This window comes from Anguilla anguilla, chromosome 6 (assembly GCF_013347855.1).
Source record: "Anguilla anguilla isolate fAngAng1 chromosome 6, fAngAng1.pri, whole genome shotgun sequence".
Taxonomy (NCBI): domain Eukaryota; kingdom Metazoa; phylum Chordata; class Actinopteri; order Anguilliformes; family Anguillidae; genus Anguilla; species Anguilla anguilla.
The window spans coordinates 39717863-39742138 of record NC_049206.1 but is presented as its reverse complement, the minus strand read 5'-3'; the positions used below and the strand labels follow the sequence as shown (position 1 = coordinate 39742138).

Below are 24276 nucleotides of genomic sequence, written 5' to 3'. Positions count from 1 at the left end.
ATTTATTAATTTTCAAGTAATGGTCAAATTGATAGCTGGAGCATTTCTACTGTAACTACTTTTTAACTAGCCTACTATAGTGACCTTGCAAACGCCACTTTTTTAAGTAATGTTAGCTAGGCCTGTAGATCATCTTCCAACATACAAACAATTAATAGATCTATTGTGTATGCAATAACCCATTAAAACACTTGGGTCACTGTCATCCATTTAAAAATATGGCAAACGCTTTCATTTATTTGTAATCCATGGTAAAGGAAAAATGAACGAATCCCCACATATGCGTTTCTTTGAGCTAGAATGTATGCGCTTACATGTACAATATGTATGTGTATGCATCTGTTTCTCTAGATTGAATTATCTTATGATTCATATATTATTATCAGTTACTCATAACAAATGTAGTAAAAAAATAAATTATATTTCAACAAAAACACGTTATCAACATACAAAAATGCCAAGTTACTTGTGCATACAAAGCACTGTCAATAAAAAAAAAAATAATAATAATATAATAAAGCTTTCTAAATCTAGGCCTGCTGTGAAAGTATTGATATCAAAATGAAGTCAAATTACAACAAACAATACTGGCTATCTTAGCTCACAAAAAATTTAACAAGATCTATTCCAAATGTTTTCTAAATTATTTTGAGTAACTTGGCCCTGTGTTTTTTTCATGTTACCATCTGAAGAGAATGTAGTCATTGTGTTACATGAAATAACAAAAAAATGCCTAGTGGAAGAAGACATTATTTAAAGTTATATTTTAAGCAGCTGATAAAAACTTACTCTCTAGAGAGGATATGTATATCGTTGTTTGTCAAGTTAATTTTACAAAATATGCATTTGCAACTTAAAATAAATACCATTTGTACAATAGATATTGTAGATAGATTGGTAAATGGGTTGAATACTTGATTATCCCCATGGGGACATTTTCCAAAAATACAGATAAAAAAATAACTAATATTTGGGCCTATTCATTAAATATTGAATATTGCAAACCTATCCAAACATATGTTTGCCACATTACTGTGCTATATGTTAGTGGGGCAGAAAAGGTTTAGCCAAATAAGTACAATTGTATAATTTATTTTACATTGTAAAATAAAATTTAAAAAAATCTTAATTGCAAACACAATTGTCGAAACAAAATAATGTCAATAATAATAATAACAAATATAGCTGCTAGCATCAATACACATGGTCCAAACACACACAGCCAATATTATGTTACTTAACAGTGGCCATTAAGTGCCAAAATTACGCTGTGGCCAAAGGGAGACACCTTGTACCACTGTACCAAGCTTCATAAGTCTCACCCATGTGGTTAGGCCAAAACAGGGGAGCAAAATGGCTAATAGAATTTCAAAAATGGTAGCAATCCAAGAGGGTTGCTATAAATAAGGTACAGATATATGCTGGAAATGAGGAAATTGATCACAACCCGAAAGTTTTAAAAGTCAACACCTTGTGTTTCCCTTTTCCCCTGTCTGTCTCCGTGTGTGCGTATGTGGTGTGGGCGTGGCTTCCTTCCTCGGCACTCTCTGGCTCCCCCTCCTGATTGCGGCTCATTCACCTCACCTGCCCAGCCTGCACATCTGCCTTCCATCAACTCATCAACTCATCAACTCAACAGTATATCTACTCCGGTTCTCCATCCACTCATCGCCAGATCGTTGTTTCAACTACAGTGGATCACTACCCTCCGGTCCCCCTGCCTGCCTGCCTCGCCTGCTCGCTTACTAAACACCCGAGCTTATCCTCAACCAACCACGCTCACCTCGTCCGCCTGTCCTGCTCAGCTCAACTCTGCCATCCACCATCCAGCTCAATTCAGCTGTGCCTTCCGCCATCGCCTCTCTACCTTCTGCCTTGCCTGCCATCCTCATTTCCCTTTATTCCTACAATAAACCCCTTTCATATTACTTAAATCCATTGTCTGTGTCTACGTTTGGGTCCGCCTCTACTGATCATAACATTAGGGCTATGTCTCTGATTGTATAATTGGGTGACTGCGATTATTTGACCTAAGGACAATTCAAATATGTAATTGTCTGATTCGATAAACTGTCTCATAGTTTCTGTTTATTTTACTTTTTCCTGAACTTAAAAATAAACTGTACAAAATGTGTACCTGTCTTCCATTGTTTTGCTCTTTTAATCATTTTAGATCAACCTTATAATTAAAACTATACACTACCGTGAGAGATTAAATGTTATCAATGCACGGCGGGCACTCTTTGAAATCTACTGACGCCAGTAGCATACCATTAAGCCTATAATGGCAATAGGCATAGAGAAAAACTGATTGCAAAAAAAATAAAGGATCTCATTGCAAAGCCCCACAGGACTTCACCCATCTGGGCACATTTGGTGCTTAAGCACAGAGGTGAACCCAAAAATATAGAGGAAACTTTTTTTTTTGCATTTAAAAAAAGAAGAAGTTTGCAGTCAAAGACACTACCAGACAATGAACCACCCGGCCAAATTTGTGTGTTTGATAACCATTGATGCAGAAGCATCCATCAGCTCAGCAGACTTACCTTGGCTGCTGGATTTTGCAGCAGCTTTTGGTGGTGTCTATATGGAAGCCCATTTCTGCCACAGAAAAAAAAAAAAGTTTGCTTAATTCTGACTTTTTTTCTCGCCATTCTGACACTCATTTCTCACAATTGTTTAATTTGTGCGAGCTAAGATAATAATAGCTAACCCAATAGGAAACCAACTTGACCTCATTTTGATTAATGACTTATAGACAGTGCTTTGTATGCGTGAGTAACCTGGCGTTTTTGTACACTGAAACCATGTTTTGTTGAGATTTATATTACATCATTGGCTTGATATGTTACCCCACATTTCTGTCACTCATTCATTTCTTAATGGTGTCAGGAATTTTGATCCCAGACATGTGCAGACTCAACGTGACAAGTGAAAAGTTGTTTGGTTGTCACTGACAACTGTCCCATTAGTCTCAAAGTTTCAAGAAATAGTGTAGATCTGAGGTGGGCAATTACAAATTATATACACAGTAAAATGGTACTGTAATACCAATTATGATTGAAGAAATACAGTTGAACAAATACAGATACAGTTTTAGGAATAATTCCAAATCTTGCTCAAAAGGGGAAATGATTCATGTCTGTTTTAACCAGCCCTGTCAATGCAGAAAACATACTCATATGTGTGATGTTCTGTGTAAGGACCCACACGCAGACCAGGGAAATCCAAGAAAACGTCGTCTTTAATCAGTGCGAAGTTCGTAGCCAGGTGATCAGAGAGAGTGCTGTACAGAATCGAGTTTCCAAAAGAAAAGTAAAAAGACAGGCAAAAAGTCAAAAACCAGGAGATCAGAAAGAGCGAAGGTACAAAGGGGCAGGCAAAAGAGAAGTCAAAGAAAAGCGAAGGTCGAACCAGATCAAACAAAACCAAAAGGGGCAGGCAAACTCGAAGTCGGGCAAAGGGGTGTCGCAAGAATCTCAATAAACAAAGGCTTACAAATAATCGGCACAATGAATATGATCAACGTTCTGACAGGGACATGGTGGAAAAGACTGACATTTATACACTGGGGAAGGTAACAATCAAGGAGGGGTTACGTGAGTGAGGGCGGAGTAACAAACAACATCCAGGTGAAGAACATTAGGATAACTAATTAAATGACAGGGGACTGACAAAACGCGGACTGGAATCACATAGACAACAATGATAACAGACGGCCTGGGTTTAGCAGGTAAAACACGTGCAGAGAGAGAGAGGTGCAGTTAGAGCAAGAGACAGGTGCAGGCAATTGCAGAACTCAGCGTTAGAGCAGGCTAGAAAGAAAAGGGGCGGAGCTACAGCGCAGCATGGAAAAGGGGAGACTGGTTAATGTATTAGTATAGTGATCTAAACTATCAAAAACCCAAAACTAGTGTGTGTTAGTCCATTAGTAATATTCACATGTTAGTATATTAGCGAGGTTAGTACTTTACAATCTATAAGTTAGTAGGGATTAGTAGAAATTAGTAAAACTAGAAATCAGCAGGAAGAAAGTAAAGCGAGACTGGAAAGAAGGGGGGAAACCACGAAAACCCGGAACCACCCGAATAGTGAAATCACACAAGTACAGGGGAGTGAAGCAGCTCAGAGAACACAGACACAGAGACAGTACTGGGGAGACAAGTGACCGGGAAATACAGACTACAACACATATGGATATTTTCATCAAACATCAAAGACGGAAGAGGCTGCTAAACAAATAACCATGATCAGATTTGAGTTGAGAACATTGAAATTTTATTTCAAGTGTTCATGACATTCACTACTTTAATTCCATGTATCATTTTTACACCTCTGCTGCAAGGTATTGGAATATTAGCACTATTTACATTACATTACAGGCATTTGGCAGACGCTCTTATCCAGAGCAACGTACAACAAAGTGTATAACCATAACCAGGAACAAGTGGGTCGAAAACCCTAGAGAGAAGTACCGTTCCAAGTGCAGGGAACAACCGCATAGTTCAACTTGGACCCTGTAGGTTAAACTGATTAACACTAACACAAACGAGAACAGCAACAACGCAGACTATACAAGCAGTAGTTAAGACGAGTGCTTACTTATTTCTAATTAACAAATTAATTTGCGATTTCTCTGCAAGATAAATGTAAAACTGTTCCAATCTTTAATATGAGCATTTATATTTCCATTTAGCATTTATATTTAAAAGATAAAAAAATAAAGTAACATATCCTGGGGAGAGTCGAGAGACTGGTGTAGTGCAGATTGTTGGGCAACTCATATACAAACTTGCGTTTGTATATGAGTTGCCCATATACAAACCATGTGGGGCCCTGTGGTTTCAACCCCAACCATGACTATTTGTGCTGTGAGCACATCTCTATCTGTGCCCCTTTCTGATTTCCCCGTCGGAATAAAGTGAAAAATACAGAGTAGAGTGGACTGCCTGCTTTTTTTAAAAAAAGAAAAAAAGTCATAATCCCTGTACAACGTTTTGAAATACTGCTGTATGTCTAAAATAATTCGAAAAAATCTATAATTTGTGTTTCTATAGTGTTGCTATTAGTGGTAATTACTTTATAAAGGTAAATGATTGGGGTGGTGCACTCAGAATACTTGTTTGACACGTCGCTTAACAAAAAAGGCAATTGACCGCTTTTTGGCAGAGATCAGAAGCACATACTGGAAAAATAAAACATGCTTCATATTGCCGGTGGTATGTGGGTTTGATGGACATTGGCACTTATTAAAACAAAGCAAAAAAATATTATTTCTCTGTGCAACTGAGCATTGCAGACATTACAAAATGTGCTTTTTTTCATGTGTGTTCATGCCAGTTGTATTCTCTGTAATCTCTGGGCTTGTCATGGTATTTGACCTAGTTTTTTTTTTTTAAATGTGGAAGGTAACTGACTTGTTTCAACATGTTTAACCAGTGTGTTGTGTAGGGTGTTCTGAATTTTTGGATGCAGAGTGTTTTCCATGGAAACATATATAGGAGCTCTCTAATTTTAACCATGAATGGTTTATGTGGATGTGAGACCAATCGTTCACTCCATGATTACAGATGCTGGTCAGTAAAGACTCAAGTGGCTGTGTGCATAGTTTTGTCTTGTTTTTCATCATACGATAGAGAAGCACATTTCCAGCACAGAAAGGTAAAGCTGACAGAGGCCCTGCTCATTAACAAAGCCAATACACCAATATCAATCAATATTAGTCACTCAACATTAAACTCAAACACCCTGAGGTCACTACTTTCTGGAGTTTCCATGCTTGTTAAATGGTATTCCATTTTCTTAACGTTCTTCTTCTCTGAGCAAACAGTTAGTGAGGCAAAAAAATATATATTGATGAAAATGTTGCGATGTGTCAGTGACATCATGCTGCATTTGCAAGGATTAAAAACTGAGAAAGCTTCCCTGACTGTGGTATTCTTTTGTGGTATGACTACTTATCCTTGACTCATGCTGTCACATCTGGGTTTGGACTAGATATGGTCGGGCCAGGTAAGTTTGCTGTAGAAACGCCCCCAGCTTGTCTCTGGCATTGCTAATATATGGCTATGGTGGGTCAGTGGAAATATGGATAAAGGCACTGAAGCAAAAAAACTGTTGAGCTCTGAGTGGTGTGCAGCTGAGAGGCATTATCAAGACAACTCATTCTCTCCACAGGTTGCAATTGGCTGTTTTAAGCTTGCTCGCTCTTCAAGGTATTATGCCCCTATGAAGTGACGCTTATGTATAGCTACTGCATTACTTTAATTCAGTAAAATCCCTGAACATTCTTTCCTGAGATTCCAGCACTTTCTTGTCAGTTATCCGGGATGTTTCTGTGCCGTAGGGACACCTGTAAGCCAGAAACCACCTGGGGCAGCAGGCACCTTTTGTTAAAATGATCATGAGGTTTTTTTTTTTCTTTACGAGGAAGGTCATTAAGGCTTCCTTTGTGAGGCTCTTGACTGGATAAATGAGACTTATTAAGGGGGTACAATGAGCAGAGCACGTGGGAAAGGTCAAAGCGATCTACAGGATCTGTTCTGATTCCTATCTTGACTGAGGTGAAGTGTAGTGACTTGGGAATGGCCTTCTGTATTCTCCCATCACTGAAAAAAAAAATCTCTAGCAGAGCTCAATCAAAGAAATCTTTCAGAAGTCCAATACTCCAGTGGTGTGATTCTTGGGTGAACTGGAAGTGGAATGTCATTACGTGATGTGTGATAAGATTCACTGCATCAGGAACAGGGGTCGATTTAAATGGCTTTCATTTGGTGTAACCACCAGCAAAGCTCAAGGCTGACTGTACAGCTCACTAAAATGAACACAGGTATAACATGCATTTTCAAGGAAACGTTTTTTAAGTTTATTGTTTTGAGAGATGTTTTCTGGGTTTATATCCTCCTCAGACCCAGCAGAAAATCTTTTTAAGTATTTTAATTATTTAGACGTAATACAAGTATATTGGACGATAAAAACATGTTGTAGTGAAAATATTTAATTTATCTTGTAATTTAGGTTCCAGTATAATCGTAGAATATATGTATGGTTATTGAAATTAAGACCAGAGATTCATGTCCCCGACAGGGGACAAATAAATGAATTTACAGGTTTTAGGAGGAAATGTTAGCCAATCCACAGAATAAGTCTGGTTTAGAGGAGTCATTCCATAGCATCTTTTGACATTGCATTGCAGAGACTGCAGAGCGAATAATCAATTAATCATGGTAATAAATAATTGTGGCCAAATTTTAGACAATGCAGAAAGCCATTGGAAAGCACTGGGAAAGGGAAAAGGTTATATAGAAAGGGTTATAATATTTGTGGGTTATGTGTTTTTCTTGTGTTCAGGAAAAGTAGAATTTCTTTAAAATGAATATCTGGCGGCTCACAAGAAGCATAACAGATAAAGAAACAGTGAAAAAATTAATTGGAATTGATCTCTCAGTTTATTTAATGCGGAAACAATGAGCAGATGTACAAAAAAAGAAGAGGATGAATTCCTGCCTGCTGAGCAATCTTCCTGAACGATGGGGATAACAGACATTTGACAAAGGACGTCGGCTTTGAAGGTTAGCTCGAGTTTCATAGTTGTTGAAAACTGCCTGTTATGCCCGATGCATAATGGGAAATTGAAGCTATTAAAATAAATGATGTTGTTCTTCGACTGACATACGCGCAGCGTGTTTTTCCCAGCCCGATCCCTGGTGAGCCATCACGTTGGCTGCTCTTCCTTACCTCATTGATTTTGCTTATTGTTTTTCTCCAGGCAATGCGGTTACGGAAAAGCCTTCCAAATTGTCTAGTTATGTGGGTCATTGTTCCTGCCATTTTCTTAAAGAAGAAGGCTGAGCGCAGTTCAGATCACGCCGCAGCATTTCAGATTTGGCCCTTGTTTTCAGGCGTGGGGTTGTTCATAAAATAAACTGTCAATGTGATAAGGCTTTCTGATTAAGCCTGCTACCTCTTCCTGTGACATACGAGCCTGAAAAAGTCCAGTATTTAAGGAAAGTCTGTGATTTTGGCGAGGGCTTCTCATTTGAATAATGGTGAAGAAAATGGTAAATCCTCAACAGGCACATTCATCATGTGATAAAGTCAGTGAGATATTTTTTAAAAGTTATTATCCCAATATTCACATTTTAATAAACTGTTTTCATTTTCACATCAGGGAGAAAGTTAAACATAGAAGAATATGAGCAGGCCTTTCTATTATGGCCTAAATATAAAGTATAAAGAGGACCCACTGTTGCTAGTCAATCCATAGAAGGTGTTTAGTCTGCTGTCCTGCAGATGTATGCTCTTACTGATGCTCCCTTATGAGGTCACGGCTGTCCAACTAAGGGAGCTAGGCCCTCTTAGCTGTTTTATAGATATACAGACCCCATTTTATGGTTGTCCGATCTCTCTCTCTCTCTCTCTCTCTCTCTCTCTCTTTCACTCACTCTTTGGCATGCATCAGATAGATGGGCCAGCTGCTCTCTCTACTCTATGGGCGTGTAAGTCATTGCCAGTGGGCCCAGAGACAGAGCCTGAAGGAAGGATTACTATGGATCCCTATGGGTCAATCATCTGGAATGGGTTGTCTTCTTGTTCTTCTTCTTCCTTCAGCTACCACCATTCTCCAGATTTCACCATTCTACATTGAGAGACCATAGTTAATGAAAACAAATAATAATCACTTTTTACAGTGTTACAGTAACTGAAAGTGTTATTGTATACAATATGCTTGTATGTGTAAATAAGATGTATGATTTGAAATAACTGATGTAATCCATGACTCACTATTTGATATATTTATCACTGTTTTCATTTCAAAGTGCATTCCTTTGTCATTGTAAGTAGATTACTGCAGCAATGATCTTAAAAGGACAGCAATATTTATTATTGTTGGTGAGTTAACACCAAAGTTTTGCACTTCCTATAAGTCAGTGTGTTAAAATTTTGTGTTAAAGCATCCTGTAATTCTCAAGCAAGCCTTTGTTGTGCTGCACTTCAATGGTTAATGGAATGGATGAACTCTCATTCTCTAGTAAAGGATAAGTGAGCCTCCTTCTCTTATTTCTCCGTAAGTGCTGTTTAAATATACTGTCATCAGAAGTCCTTAGCAGAACCTTTGGGTGCATTGGTTCAAACACAGCCTTTGATGCAGGTCTTCGCCCTGGGAGTGCACGTCTGCACAGGGGTCTGCTGAGGGCATGCAGTGAGGAACAATGGCATTCCTTCAGTTAATTCAGGGGGCACTAGGACCCAGCAGACAACGAACGCCTCTCGCTCTCTGCTGGGCTGTCTCAGCTCCGGAGCTCAGAGAGTGCGAGGGAGAGGGAGAGGGAGAACGAGAGAGGGAGGGAGACAGAAAGAGAGAAAGAGACACAGACTACAGGAACGGCGTAGCTGCTGTGGTCACAGCAGGAGGAAAAAAAGGAAAAAGGAAGGCGCAAAACCCGTAGCAGAAATGGAGGGATTAGCCGGTGGGATTTAACGCCCAGTGTACAGGCTCATGTGGAGGAGGCTTTTGGGGGAAGATCGGGATTGAAAGGTGAGCGGAGGATTGTTTATTGGCTGTCAGAAGGCATCTCCACCTCGGTGAGGAGTGGGATCGTGGCATGAGCACTCCCCATAGGGGCGGTGATTCAACACAGGCATGGGGGTGGGGGGGGGAGAGAGAAACCATCCTGGGCAAAAACAAAATAGTTTTGTGGAAATTAGATAGGACAGCAGAGCTGGATTGTGGGGGTGTGGCAGTGGTGGTTGTGATGAGGAGGGGGGGTCAGATGTGAAGGGCACAAGAAACAAAGTTTTGTTTGTTTTGATTTGTTTCAATGCCCCCCTCCCAACCAGCTATCCCCCTGTCTTTTCCTGTTAAAAGAGGCGATGATATCTTATTCTCTAAAGTGATTGCCTACGTGATTTTATTCTTTTCTTCAGCTTGAGCGAATGTCTGAATGCAGAGAGTGCTGTGTTGGAACTGTCAGCATGTTCAGAGGAGAATAACTTTGAATCCTATAAACAAAGTTTGTTGGATTAAGCAGCTGTGATGTAATAGCAGAGTTTTCTGGACCGATGGAAAACAGACCATTAAAGCAGATGTGTACAGGCACTCTGGCAGCAGACAACACTCTCCAGGCAGCCACCATAAGTTAGTACCAGCAGGAGGAGGGAGGGAAACAGCTCTGGAACATGAAGTCACTGCAGTTATATAATAGTTGGAAATATGTGTGTGTGTGTGCATGGTGAGTGTGTGTGTGTGTGCATGTCTGCCTGTGTGCATGTGGCTGTGTGTGTGTGTGTGCATGGTGTGTGTGCATGTGGTTGTGTGTGTGTGTATGTGTGTGTGTGTGTGTGCATGGTGTGTGTGTGTGCGTGTGTGTGTGTGTGTGTGCATGGTGTGTGTGTGCATGTCTGCTCGTGTGCATGTGGTTGTGTGTGTGTGCGTGTGCATGTGGTTGTGTGTCTGTGTGTGTGTGTGCACATGTATGTCGGGTTGCTCTGCCTGTATGTATGAGTGTGTAATTACATGTGCACATTGCACTGTATTGTTGCGCATGTATGTGCGTGTGTTTTATCTTGCGTGGCACACCAAGAAGATGTTGAACTTGACTATCCACTGGAAGTAGAAGGCATACATTGGTGGCACAGGTGGTGGAAGGATCATGGTTGTGTGATTGTTTGTGTGTGTATGTGTCATTTTGTACAATTGCTCATAATGACTTGTATGTGAATAAATATGTCTATGCATATGAGAGTATACATACACACGTGTTCCATGTGTGTTTGTGTATATCTGCACGGGCTGTGGTGGTTTTGTGTGCTGGACATTTTATCGGACTTGAATTGCTCCCATTGTTGTGAGTCAGAGCCGTGCTCATTCAGAAATGTCCCTCTTCGCTGACCGAAGGGGTCATCCGTATGTGGAGGCCAAAGGAACGCGACCATGTGACTCCCCTCTCAGGATCAGTCTTTGGTGATCGCTCTTAGTGTGCATGTGCTTCCTCTCGATTCTCCACCCGGGAAAGCCCTGACCGCGTGTACCGGAACGAGGCACGGCCTGGGCTTTGGAGAGAATACGGTGGAACTCCTCAAACAGACCGTGTGTTTCAGTTCCCTTTGCAATGCTGTGCACTGGGGGTTCCCAAACTGTGGATCAGGACCCACTAGTGGATCATGAGGGGGTGGGCTGAGGTGGGCCATGAGATGTGAAATTACATCACTCCTTTATTTTACTCTTTTGCAGACATTCATTTTATCCAACTAAAAAATTTGGCTCGAGTACTTGCAGTTATATTGAGTCATAAAAACCTCATGCACTATTTAAAGATGCTAGGCTATGTTTTGTGCGTGAATATTGGTCGTAGATAATGTTTCAGTTATTAATGCAATGTTATTGTGTGCATTGGGGAAACCCTGCTGTTCGACACAGTTCTACAGTGTGTTGGAAGTGGCAAACTAAAGGTGTTGTGCACAGAGTAACACTGGTACAGTGGTGGAGTTCTGGCACTGGGGCTGAGCCAATTTAGGAGGGAAACCTTTTTTTGTGCAGTCTGATTGGCCTGCAGTCTCTCCTCCAGCACCCCCCTGCTGATCTAGGATCAGTTTATTCTTACTTACTCTGGCTCTGCAACCGGAATGTTAAATAAACAGGTTTGTCCATTGCCAGTACAGGGGCTAAATAAATATCTACAGTAAAAACTTGACTGGTGCATTCCTCACTCTAGGTGGTGCACTTGAGGGCACCCTCCTGTGGCTGCTGTAGGGCTCTTCAATGGCAGGCACCCCCACAACTGTGAAAAGCAAGCTATTGATCCTTAGACCAGTACTCTGAGGGGCACTGTCTATTCAGAGTTTATAAGAACTGCTCAGGGACTCAGTTGCCATAGAAACAGAGATAAGCCCAAATATGTGTGCATGTCATCGCAGGAGTCTGCAGTGAGTGGTGACTCCTCGCAGTCCAGCAGCTGAGATGTCAGATCAGTGCTACATTCTGAGAGCCCTGTTCCCTCTGGCATACACTATTTTTTATTCTTGGCTTGGAATACGAAGTGCTTTTAATTTAACAAAAAGTATCTTTAAAATGGTCAAATCCTTTTCACTCACTAATATCCAAGTTAAAATTCAAAAATGCTTTGTTGTGAAGCAGATTATATTTGTGTGTGCATGTGTATGTGTGTGTGTGTGGACTATCTTTGTGAGAACCAAATGTCCCCACAAGGTCCCCACAAGTTCAAGAGGCTGTTTTCGGGTTAGGACTTAGGACTTATGGTTAGGGTTACAATTAGGTTAAGGTTAGGGCTAAGGTTAGGCATGTAGTGGTTGGGGTTAGGGTTAGGGTTAGAGGTTATGGAATGAATGTAGTCAATGGGAAGTCCTCACAAGTATAGTAATTAATTATTGGGTGTGTGTGTGTGTGTGTGTGTGTGTGTGTGTGTAAGCTGTGGAAGTGGGGGCCCCCAGAAATTCTAAAGTTAAGTCTGATAGCTAACATTGCTCTATGGAGTAACTTTTAGCTCTCTATCAAATATACAACTGTCTTTCATCAGGAAGCTAATAGTTCTTTGGGGTATCTAATAGAACCCTGTCAGATGGTATCTAACCAGGCTCTGTGGGGTATCTAATGTGACCCATGACTGGGGGCTTATGTCTCTGGTGTGACTAACAGCTCACTGATTGCTGGGGTTATGTCTGTGGGAGGTTGTGTCCTGCACCAGTAACCTCTGAAAGTCCTTTTAAGAGAGCTGCCGTTTGTCAAAGTTTTGCATTCGCACACAAGTAGACACACTGATGCACATACACAAAAGGCACAAACACACACACGCACACATGCACACACACAGCTGATGCTGTCCGGACTCAGTACGATTGTCTGTTTCCTTATCTATTCAAAGCTCAGAATTGCCGGCACTGAACAGCCGAGCAGTTTTTATGAGAACAAGGAACCACAGACTCTATGGCGAGTTTGCGCTTTTTGCACATTCCAATGTTGCCGTCTCAAGCGTCACTGTGGCTTTTTTTGTCCTACCAATACTCTACTGCTTGGTGCTAAAATTTATCTCTGAAAAATAAGCCAAATGCAGTACCCCTTCAATACTGTTCCAATGGCTCAACTTTTTTTCTTTGATTCGCTTTTTTTATTCAATGTTTCTGTCTGCCTGTCTTCAGTGATGTCGGCATCGGAGCCCACCGTGTGATGTAAACACTGTGGAGACTGGCGTCAGGTTCTGAGAAGATAAGAGTGTTTTCGGGACCCAGAGAGGGCCGGAAAAAGGAACTCTTATCACGAATGGGGGAAAAGGATTGCGGTGGGTCCAGTTTGAGCCACAGTGGGCCAAGCGCAGCCAAATAGCAGAAGTAATGGCTACAGTCACGGAGTTGCAGATGCACTCTCTTGTGCTGCAAATAAATATAGAATGAGGAGCAGCCATGCCATCAGAGGTTCTTTAAAATATTCTGGACAGATATGAAGCTCCTTGTGCTTTTCATGTGGGCTTGAAATCTTGTCTCTGCCTCTCCCTCCGCTGAAGTTGACAGATTTGCTGTCTACTGAAGGAAAGTTTTCTAACAAAGAGGCCTCTCCAATTGCCACAGTGCCACCAGCAGCTTGCATAAGAGACTCACAAGTAGCTTTTCAGTGTACACAAGCACACCTACCGCACACACTACAGGCTGCCTGTAGTACTGCTGGAGTGCTAACACTGATGAGGTATCACTCGTGTTCTCTGGAGGAACTAATCGATGGTATCTCAAGGAACTCTACAAACGGCTGACTTGAGCCCCCTACCCCCAGTGAGACAAAGGCAGTTGTGTTCTGCCATGAAAAACTCCTCTTTATAGATTGATAATGACAAAGCTAGAGTTATGTTCCATCTTAGAGTTCCAGCCTGGAAGGCAATTTTGTGTTCCTCTCAATCCCAAATGCATGCCTGCCTGCCTTTCCTCGCAAGAGGCCCAGCAAACTGGCGAACGTCCACAACCAATCTGTGAGCAGTCCTATGCCCGCCCTCCCCCCCTTCCCCTCAAACCAATGAAAAAAAACAGCCCATTTAAAGAACTTGTCCATCCTATCCAGTGTCTGGTTGGTCCACTTTATTGGCTTAAAGACTTAAGGACTGCCGTGTCTGGAAAAATAGCATTGTAGCATTACATCACATGATACTTGTTTTCCATCGGGCTTTCCTTTTGCGTATTTCAAAAAAACGATTTTATTTAGAAGCATTTGTGAGCTGCTGGCATCCTCAAAGCTGTGTCAAATCTGCCTCCATTTGATGTGTAAAATCCTCATTCTGCATCAGCAGACAGCCAGCCAGAGGGTCTCAGGTCCTTGTCTTGCCTCTTAAAAAGCACAATTTCCCCTCAGAGCTACATAAAAAGCTTTTTTTTTCCCCCACTGTTGTATTCGCTCATGGAGTGCCTTTGGTCCACTCCACCTGTATTCATCCGTTAAGTGGTCATTTACTCTATGACGGAAAGGCTCACCACAGGCATCCAGGAATAATGGCGGAGCCAATGTGAGTGTATTGCAAACAGATTTTCCATGGTTACAGCAGGACAGAAGGGGCCTGGCATGAAGAGAGTCCATTTCCAAATCTTCTTGTGATTAGGCTGAAGTGCATGGTGCTTTATGTGAAACATATTCATTCATGATTAGTAATGTACCACCCAGCAGAAAATAGCTACCTTTATATTGAATGACTGCAGAGTGTGGCTTAGAGTACTGAATGTCCAGGGCCGGGAATGTGTCATACTCTGTGTAGTTTACGTAGAGGCTGGAGAGAGGAAGGAGACAGGGGCAAAGAGGGGAAGGGCAAAATGTGTAGGGCAATGTTGGTGGAAGGGCCCAGAGTGGGTATTTTGGAAACCCGATTAATCTCTTGTACAGCGTTGAGTTTTCCAGTGTGTGTGTGTGTGTGTGTGTGTGTGTGTGTCAGACCTCAGAGGTCCAAATATCACAAGGCAGAGAAGCAGAGAACTGAGCAAAGAGCATTCTTGGGCTAAGAGTGGCAGGGCAGGCAGAATGTCGCAGAGGAAAGGGGGCAGTCCTTCAGCATCAGAGTGGCAGAGCTTCAGTAAGTCACCCAATCAAGGGGAAATGATAGAGAGAGGTGAGAGGTGAGAGACGTCTTGGGGCATAAACTTTATAAAAAGTGGCAGTGACTCCTGGGAGCTGTAGTAGCAGGGCCTCGGGTGTCGACTCGTTCTGATGGAAACGTGTCTGTTGCCAGGCTGTCAGGTCCTGTCTTGTGTGGAACAGCTCTGCGTCAGTGCTTCCCCCCAAGGTAGGAGATCCAATCACGGCGGTACCGTTTCTCTCTCTCCTTCTTTGGCAGCTCCTGTCAAACGGCAGCCGTTGGAGGACAGGATGACTTTGAGATGCTTTCTGCAACTCAGGAAGAGACTGCATCCCTTTACCCCCAGCCCTTTGCTGTGGATACATTTAGAAATCTGCAAAGCTCCACAGAACATGACTACAAAGCCCTATTTTTAGATAGTCTGGGGTGATTGTGAATAGCAGAGACCATCATTTTGCTGATCACTTTAGAATTGATTTTGATACTCCTTTTCTGCATCCTCTGACACAGCTCCAATGTGAATACATTGGGACAAATTTTTCAGCCTTCAAAAACCATGATAAATGATTTTTCAAAGTCAGAACAAAAACTAACAAATAAATAAATGCACAATCTGAATTGTTGATGCCGTCTGAATGCGCTGCAAGTGCCTGCAGCCTTACATACGGCCCAGAAATACTTCCTGAACATTCCTTGGCTGCAAACTTTTTTTAAGCCAAACTCGCCGGCTAAAGCAAGCCATATAGGGCGTTGTGCCATACGCCAAGCTCCTTGAGTGGAGATTATGTCACTCCCCTGTTGCCATGGCATCACCGGCAGAAGCAAACTCTGGATGTGTGACAGCAAGATACGGTGCTTATTTGCTGAAGGAAAATGGAAAACTGGGCTGTCTCCTAGGTTTTAACAACTGACCAACCAAACCAGTCACGTGTTTGGGAGAGCTAAGGCGACTCATGTCCTGGCAGCATTGCTGTAGCTCCAGTTATGATCCAGTTGCACTCCCGAGTAGTGCACAGGTCAACATCAGGAGCTAGTCTTACGTGATGAAACAGGAGAAATCCTGCTGGCTAAAACCCTTCTTCCCTGGGGGATGTCAAGCCCAACTGTGCATTGTCACGTGGGTCTCCTGGCCACAGGCGGCACAGGATCCGGATTCGATTCTCTGGGGGGGACACAGCACTAAAGTGTTTTGCTGAATGTGCCATCTGGGCGTTCTTTTAATAGCATATTCTTCAGCAGGCTATTGCTTTGTTTTTTTCAGTGTTTAACAGGCAGCCTCACTCTGGAAACAGAGAACTGGAAGGTTGTGCCTGTAAAGAACCCCGGTGGTTGCTCCCTACCACCAGGGTCAGAGGTTGCAGCTTCAGAGAGAAGATGCCAAAGTGAGCATCGGCTTTGATTAATGGAGACAGAGGTCAGAGCAGAGTAAGTAACATTGGAATCCAGATCCAAATTATGAACCCCCCTCCCTGATACCCCTCACACAAACTTCTCCAGACCCTAACCTCATCTTTTTCTGTCTTCCTTATACGGCTGATTGTTTCAGCTTTATCAGAAAATAAATTCACTAGCAGCCCTGGGGCATATTTTCATGCTGAAAGAGATTTGTTTTTAGGTTTAATTTAGTTCACCCAGGGACCTTGCTGTAAGATTTTCAGCTTCACAAAATCAAATGTATTACTTAACAGGCAAAGTGAAAATGACAAGAGTAAATTTTCATCGGGCACAGAGATTACTCACAGATTAACGGTCATCTTCTACCACATCCCAGCGGTCGTGTCTTGCTCTGTGGGACGTGAAGTTATATTTTCACTGTATGCTGCAACACTGCAGTTTATCATGATAAATGACTCTGATCTACACTCTTTTGTGTTGACACATCAAAAGGTTGAACTAAAGGAAGTCCTGGGGATGAGTAGAAGCATTTTGTACAAAAAGGTGATTTTCTATGGACTCCTGTGGCATTCATTTTGAGCCTATGACCGTTTGTGGTCATTGGCTGTATGGTATTGAATTCTACTCTCTCTGCTCCTGCCAATTGCAGGAAAGAACAAGGTTCAAGAGCTCAGTGCAGTGTGGATAGATGTTGCTGACCTAACTACTACTGGAATTTTTTACTGTGTCTGGAAGAAACACCCTTTGCAGTGGCTGGGTTCCTCTGTTGGGCTTCTTTGACAGTACTGACATTTGCCACCAGGGGGCATAAAAATGTAATGTATTCACAGCCATTGTGCACTGTTCTCTTTTTTGTTCTCTTATTTTACAAAAAAAAACAAAAAACATAAATGGGTTGGTAGTTTCCCTGTAAATATCTTTATCAACGGAATGTGTTGTTGGCAGACAACTGGCACAAATGTTTTTTTTTTTTTAATTCCCTCTGGTAGATGTCCATTGTGCATCTTAGTGACAACCTTTTTGTTAATGGTGCCATACAAACATTAAACTGTATTGATTCCTGGGATATGAATTGGGAACTAAAGCAATCTAGACAAAAATAAAGGAAGGGGCTGGCTTTTGGCTTCTTTTGGAAGTACGATTGTTCCCTACCCAACTAACCTTCTCATCCTGGAGTGTTCCCACAGAACTGCGGACATTTTGACTGTCATAGCTGTGCCTGGCAGATGTGGATGTAGTGTTCTCTGGAGAAAGGTGTCCCTGGTACCACCGACATTTCATGAACTATCTGGTCTTCTGCTTGTCTCCAGCTAAGATGATCACAGGATCACAATTATTAAAATCACTGGGTTTGGTATGTTCAATGTGATTGTCATTACATTTACTTCTTTCTGCTAGGCATACTTACATATATTACTTTGGGTGTCTACAAAAATAAATCAGGGTAATACTTTGTACAGTACACCAGTACCCTACCTAGGAATTGTCCAGTTCCTTAACCATGCTGCAGCCTATGGTCATACCAAAGTCCACCTTCCTCAGTATTCATGGTCTCTACCATCTATTTTCATTCCATCACTTAGAAAGAAAAAAGAAAAGACCCTGCATGGAGGACTTTTGTTTGAAAGAAATGACTAGCTCTCATGAATCAATATGAAGACTTGCTCTTTGTGATAAAATTGTGAAGTTCAATTCAGATTTGATTTTATTACCTGTGCCCATTTTAGGGGTCATGATCTAACACTCCCATCTCTACCAAACACTAATGAATGAGTAAATTGACCCATAAAACTACTGATGTGAGGAGTCTCCAAAGAATGGGTTGTGTGCTCAAAGGTGATAATGGTGGCAGACATGGGCTGTGTCCTCTGGGTTTGGAGGGAGCCATTGCTTTCCAGGCTTCTGAAGGCAGGTTCTTTCATGAGCTGATGACTCTATCATGCCAGAACTAGTCCAGGACCCAGAACCTATCTGGACCCGTGTTTCAAGATTTGTACGCGTTGCATAGCAATGCTAAAGCTGGTTCGATTTTTTTGTTGACATTTTTGTTGACCTGAGATTGTTTAACAGCTGCTTTAGAAACTCGGGCAATGGGCGCTACTATATAAGTAAAATAACAGTTGTGCATCCTGGACAAATTGTGAGCAATTAGGCATCGTATGACCCCCAGAGTGGGTGTCCCAAGTTGAATCCCTACAGGGCCAAAAGCTATACAGTGTTCCAGAACTCCAAAGTCACACAGTTCCAGTATACTGCAGTGATCTTTCCTTTGTCCAGCAGGTGTGAACTGCATGGAAGGAAGGACTCTGAATGGGACCTCTTTCTGTTCATAACGAACCCTCTCTATATTAACTAGAAGTGCTATGAATATCTGTTAAGTGTGGATTGGAGATTGGGAGTGTGGAGAACAGGGAGAACAGATCAAACACATTAGCTGATATAGGATATGTAGACACAAAAAAGTCTATATTTGTAGCAAAACACTATCATTACATTACATTACATTATAGGCATTTAGCAGACGCTCTTATCCAGAGCAACGTACAACAAGTGCATCATACAAGCATCTTTCTCCCTGGCAGGTGTTTTGTGTGATCTATTGCAGTAGCCTTTGACTATTTAATTGAGAGATGCATTTTTTCATGCAGACCTGAAAGCTCCAGTGCGTGTTCCATGCAATGTTCCGATCGCGGTGTTAGACAGCAGAGGAGCCCCTAGGGTTAATGGGTGAAGGAATACTGGCTGCTGCTCAAGCAGTAGCTGTGCCTTGTTGCCATGGTAACCCGCGCGTACGTATCCCAGGTTGTCCGTGGCGACACCACAGCAAGGACGAGCACCACGTCAGCAAGAAAGCGTAGCGCTTTTAGCTCAGAGCCTAGAGGAGATGAGGAATGCCCCCTCCTCCCCAAAAAACGACCTGCGATCTATGAGGACAAAAACAATTGCAAGAGAGATAAATATAAGACCTATTTGAGAGCTGACGTGTTCTAAATATAGTTAGGAAAGGTTGTGCCTTTATATATTTATATCTGTCATCTTGGTGTGTGTGCGTGTGCATGCATTTGACACACTCTCCTTTTTTAAAGTGTTTATATTATTTTTGATTCATTACTATGGTGCATTGGCTTGATTAGCTTAAAGGTGAAGAATGACGGATGTTTTGCCAAGATTTTTAATGAGAGGATGGCATCCATAAGGACTCATTTCCATGTGTTCCACTGGACTGAGAAACAAGCTGTGCGATTACTCGCAGCTGCTCCTAAGACAGAAGACATTCTAATACCCTCTGCCGAAAACTGGCTAACCAGCACTGTGAGGACTGCAGTATGAATAAGCCTTTATTGTAAAACTGAAGAAAAACATATTGCCTGTCCGTCCACTTCGTACTGCATTGCTGAATGTCGCCTTTGTAACACTGACAGAGATGCGAAACGGTGGCAGCCCTCAAAGGTCACTCCGTTGACATTGCACCAAGGACATCCGTTTCATCTGGTGTGCTTGATACCTTACAGGAAAGTTGTACGTTTTGTGAGACATGTATCACCTTGGGGGAAACAAGATTAAAGCAGCAGCAGTTAAGAGATCCTTAAATGGCTCTCAGTATGTCTTGTTACCTCCTCAGGGTCTATCCACCTTATGCGCAACCATTGACCTTTACCACAACCGCAAAGTGCATTTTGTGTAGAAACTTCATGTCAGATCAGATTGTGAAACACAATGGTTACATATGCCTCAGGTCCTCGAGAGGACTACAAAACATGGAGATATTCAGCTATTAACATTTATTACTGCACTTAATGTTCGTTTGTGTAGTGTATGTGAAATAAAAACAAAGGCTGCAAAAAAAAAACGGCCGTATACGTGGGCGTATTTGTCATACCAACGTTTGTCACCATAAAAGACAATCGAATCAACACACAATGCCGTGGTGCTGAAAATGAATTAAAACGCTGTTATAGAACGGTTGTTAATAAAGCCGAGTAAGTAAGAAGTGATGGTTACTCTGCCTTGGAAACAGTGACTCAGCTCACAGCTTCAGGCAAAAAAATATATCACATGTCTGGAAAGGAAAACAAGCCTGTGAAAAAAAACAACAGTATTTCAGCACTGATTAGGGCCAAAGCAGATTTATGAATCCTAATGAAACATTTTGCTGCCCGTGGAGCCCGGAAGATCGTTCAGATTAACTATTTTCAAACTTACATGTTGGTTATTTCCACCGCCCCCCCCCCATCAGTCTGTTTGGCTGTCCGACAGCCTCAGCCTGCTTCTTTCAGGTTTATGCTGTCTCTCAGTGATCATATCCTCTACATCCCAGATGTCAAACTCTAGTGTCTGCTGGTTTTCAGGGTGTTGTTTGCAACAATGGTTCATTTAAGTCATTGATTGTCTAAAGAACCCACACGCCTTGTTCTCAAGGCCTTGATGGGCAGCTGAAAGCAAACCACAAAAACCCACGGACACAGCAACCCCCTGGGAATTTAGTTTGGCACCCCTGCCCTTCTTGTGAGTACAGAGCACAACCGTAAATCTCTACATTTTAGATGCAGACCCCTTGCCTGTGGTGCTAGCGATGTGAAGATGAGACCCCAGCTTCATTGGAGCTGCCTTCGTCTCACTAATTTGTTGGTTTTATTATTTTTTACACCATTGTAAAAGGTGGATGATCTAACTGCATAAAATTTCAGTGACTGACTGCACAGTTGCCTCCACCCCATTACAGGATTTTCAAAGCTCAGATAATTAGACTGTGACCCCCAGTGGGTCAGAGCCTATGTGAGGATTAGGGTTACTTCGGGTTAGATAAGGTTTAGGGGTACACATCTGTTTTCTAGAAATGCTGCAATGGGGATGCAGAATGTGTGTCTGGGAGTCTTTTATGGAGGGTGGGGAGGTAACAGCCCAGAAGAAACCTGAGCGAGTCAGTGTTCACTAAGCACTGATCCAGGGTCAGCATCGGCAGCGGTGTCATTACAGGCTGATAAGTCACAGCAGCAGCACAGGATCACAGGCACTGTAAAAATGAAGCCGTAATCCATATAAACATGACCGTTGCCTTAATTACACTCTCAAAGAGGAAGAGGCTAATGGTGCTAGCACCACTAACCACTGCTGCCAGTTCAGTCAATTTAAAGGAAGGTGGATTAGGGGATAATCACTCGGTGTCCAGACCATCAAATCTGCGCTTTATTTAGGGCTTAAAGACGTGCTGTCACACTGCGTGTCTCCTACATGATCCTGCTCGGTTTAGCAGTGACTGCTGGCTGAAAACTGCATTAGCAAATTTACCAATGCTAAACTGCTGTAAATGGAGGTAGGAGTGAAGATATAAAGCTTATGGTTCGTGAAGTGAAATGAATGTTTGTTTGTATATTTGTGCATATGTGCATATTTCTGAGTGTGTGTGTGCATGTGTGTGCGTGTGTTTATGTGTGTGAGTGTGTTTGTGTGAATTTCTGATTGACTATGTGTTTGCTCAGGGGTTTGTGAGTGAATATATATTGTATGTGTGGGTGTTTGTCAGGTTGTCAGTAAGTGTGTGAGTATTTTTGTGAGCGAATGGATGTAGGTCTATGTGATCGTGTGTGTGTGTGCGTGTTTGTGTGGTGTGTGTGTTTGGTGTAAGTACATTAATGTGTGTATTTAATTGTGTATGGGTGTCATTCGAACCTCTGAAAAAGATTTTTAACCTGAGACCACTTGTTGAGCACTGTACTCTATCTCTCTTCACAGGACCTTTGGTCTGAACTTGTATGGTCATGCCCCCCAGCAAGAAATCTGAAGTGTCCCGGGTGAGCGTGGTCAGTGGGCGAAGCCTGTTTGACCGGGTGGGGTCCCCACAGGATGTCACAGTCAAGGCGGACCCCGCAGCGCCTGGTCCCCGGCCCGAGGATGAGGAGCTGACCAACCTCAACTGGCTCCACGAGAGCAGCAACCTGCTCAACAGCTTTGGCGACCAGGTCCTACGGAGCGTCAGCCCGGTCATGGAGAATGACTGCGGTGACGGTGCGCCGCCCTCACCCTCCCCGCCGCCGGCGCCCTCCGACCCCAGCTACGACCTCAAGCAGAACCCCAACTGCAAGCCCCCCTACTCTTTCAGCTGCCTCATCTTCATGGCTATTGAGGACTCTCCCTCCAAGCGGCTGCCCGTCAAAGACATTTACAACTGGATCCTGCACCACTTCCCCTACTTTGCCAACGCCCCTACCGGGTGGAAGAATTCTGTCAGACACAACCTGTCACTCAATAAGTGTTTTAAGAAAGTGGATAAGGACCGAAGTCAGGTGAGGCCATCTTTCTATCTCTGCTTGTTTCAAACACAGATAATGTAGTAAACACCCCGAATGACAGTCAGCCTAGATCCATCACTCTCTCCCTAATGGGAGATAAACACAATCTCTCTCCCTCTTTCTCTGTCTCTCTGTCTTCTCTCTCACTCTATCTCTCTTGGGCTCGCTCTTCCTCTCTCTCACAATGTCATTCTCAGATTCAGTATCAAATTCAAGAAGTTTTGGTGTCAGAAAATGTTTTGTGAATGTTACTGAAGCATACAGCATCAATGCATTTAAACATGAACACTGAGGAGTAATCAGTACAGTGTCACCTCTCTCTCCCTCTCTCCCTTGCACTGCTCTGGACATATTCCCGTCTATGTATTTTTTATTTCTTCATTTTATATTGATCAAAATAACATTAACTATAAATAGTAACTATAACTATAAATCATTTTTGCGGAGCGTGGGATAAAAGGGTATACTGTACAAAACAATCCAATGGCAGAGGCTTTAAAAACTTTGAAGCTTGATTTCATTTGGAAAAACCTTACTATCTGGCGATGGTACTGTTTAATTCCAGTGTTTAGTGTTTGGATCCCATAAATCAAATGCAATTTTGCGGTAAACCAGTATCATATTGATTGACGACACCCACTGTAAATTCAATTGGACGTTTGTTTTTCAGTGTTTAGCAAGGAGTTCATGGGCACTTATTGCACTTCACTTTGGATAAAAGTATCTGACAAATAAATGTAATGTGCAAAAATAGACATTGGTCTGCTGTAAATTTATAAGGCTTTTGAGTTTTAGAATCTTATGCATGGAAGCTCCACATCCTGTGTGAGAGGAAGAAACTTCTGCTCCAATGGGGTTCTGTTTGTGTCAGTAGATCAGTGGGAGCCTGTAGGTGGGTGACCTGCTGCATGAATTTAACGAAGTACACCTGATCTTCTGAATCCAGGTCTCTTTGAGCCAAAATAAAGCATTAAGGGATATATTACATAGACATTATGATAATTAGCAAGGGTATTTATGAGAAGAGGGAGCAGTTGAAGCAATATGTGTGGGTTACTGGAAGCCAACTCTTTGCACATTTTTTTTTCTATTTGTCAAACGCTCATAAATAGTTTCCCTTGTTAACCTGATCTGAGAAATCCTGGATTGAATCCTGAATTTGAGGATGTCATTCAGCCTGTGGATGAAACCCACCAGTCTGGGCTGTTTATGAACATTGTCCCTGAAAACATGGCATACGAGCCTTGTCCATGGAAAATAATACATTCAAATTGAAATACAGAATCTGGGTTGCTCTCTTTGCTCAAATGCATTATGCTGAAACATATTATGATGTCACCGATTCAGAGCAAATGGCTGAATCAATTTGACTGCCTTCCTTCTACCCATTCTCTCTCTCTCTCTCTCTCTCTCTCTCTCTCTCTCCTTTTTTCTCCATCCCACTCCTGTCCTTCCCTCTTCCCTCTAGCCTGTTCTTTTTGTTTTTCAGTTGCCTTTTTGCTAAAATATCAAATCATATTTCCATCAAT

The 24276-nt window shown here is 42.3% G+C and overlaps 1 protein-coding gene across 2 annotated transcripts in view; it reads left to right on the top strand.

Moving 5' to 3' along the window:
* The first annotated feature begins 9302 nt into the window (after positions 1–9302).
* Positions 9303–24276, top strand: part of LOC118230432 (forkhead box protein N3-like) — a 47647-nt gene continuing 32673 nt past the window's right edge. For both annotated transcript variants that reach the window (XM_035423446.1, XM_035423444.1), the window contains exons 1-2: positions 9303–9538; positions 22191–22741. In XM_035423446.1, coding sequence (XP_035279337.1) covers positions 22211–22741 — 531 coding nt within the window. In that variant the 5' untranslated portion in view covers positions 9303–9538; positions 22191–22210. The remainder of the gene's footprint in view (positions 9539–22190; positions 22742–24276) is intronic.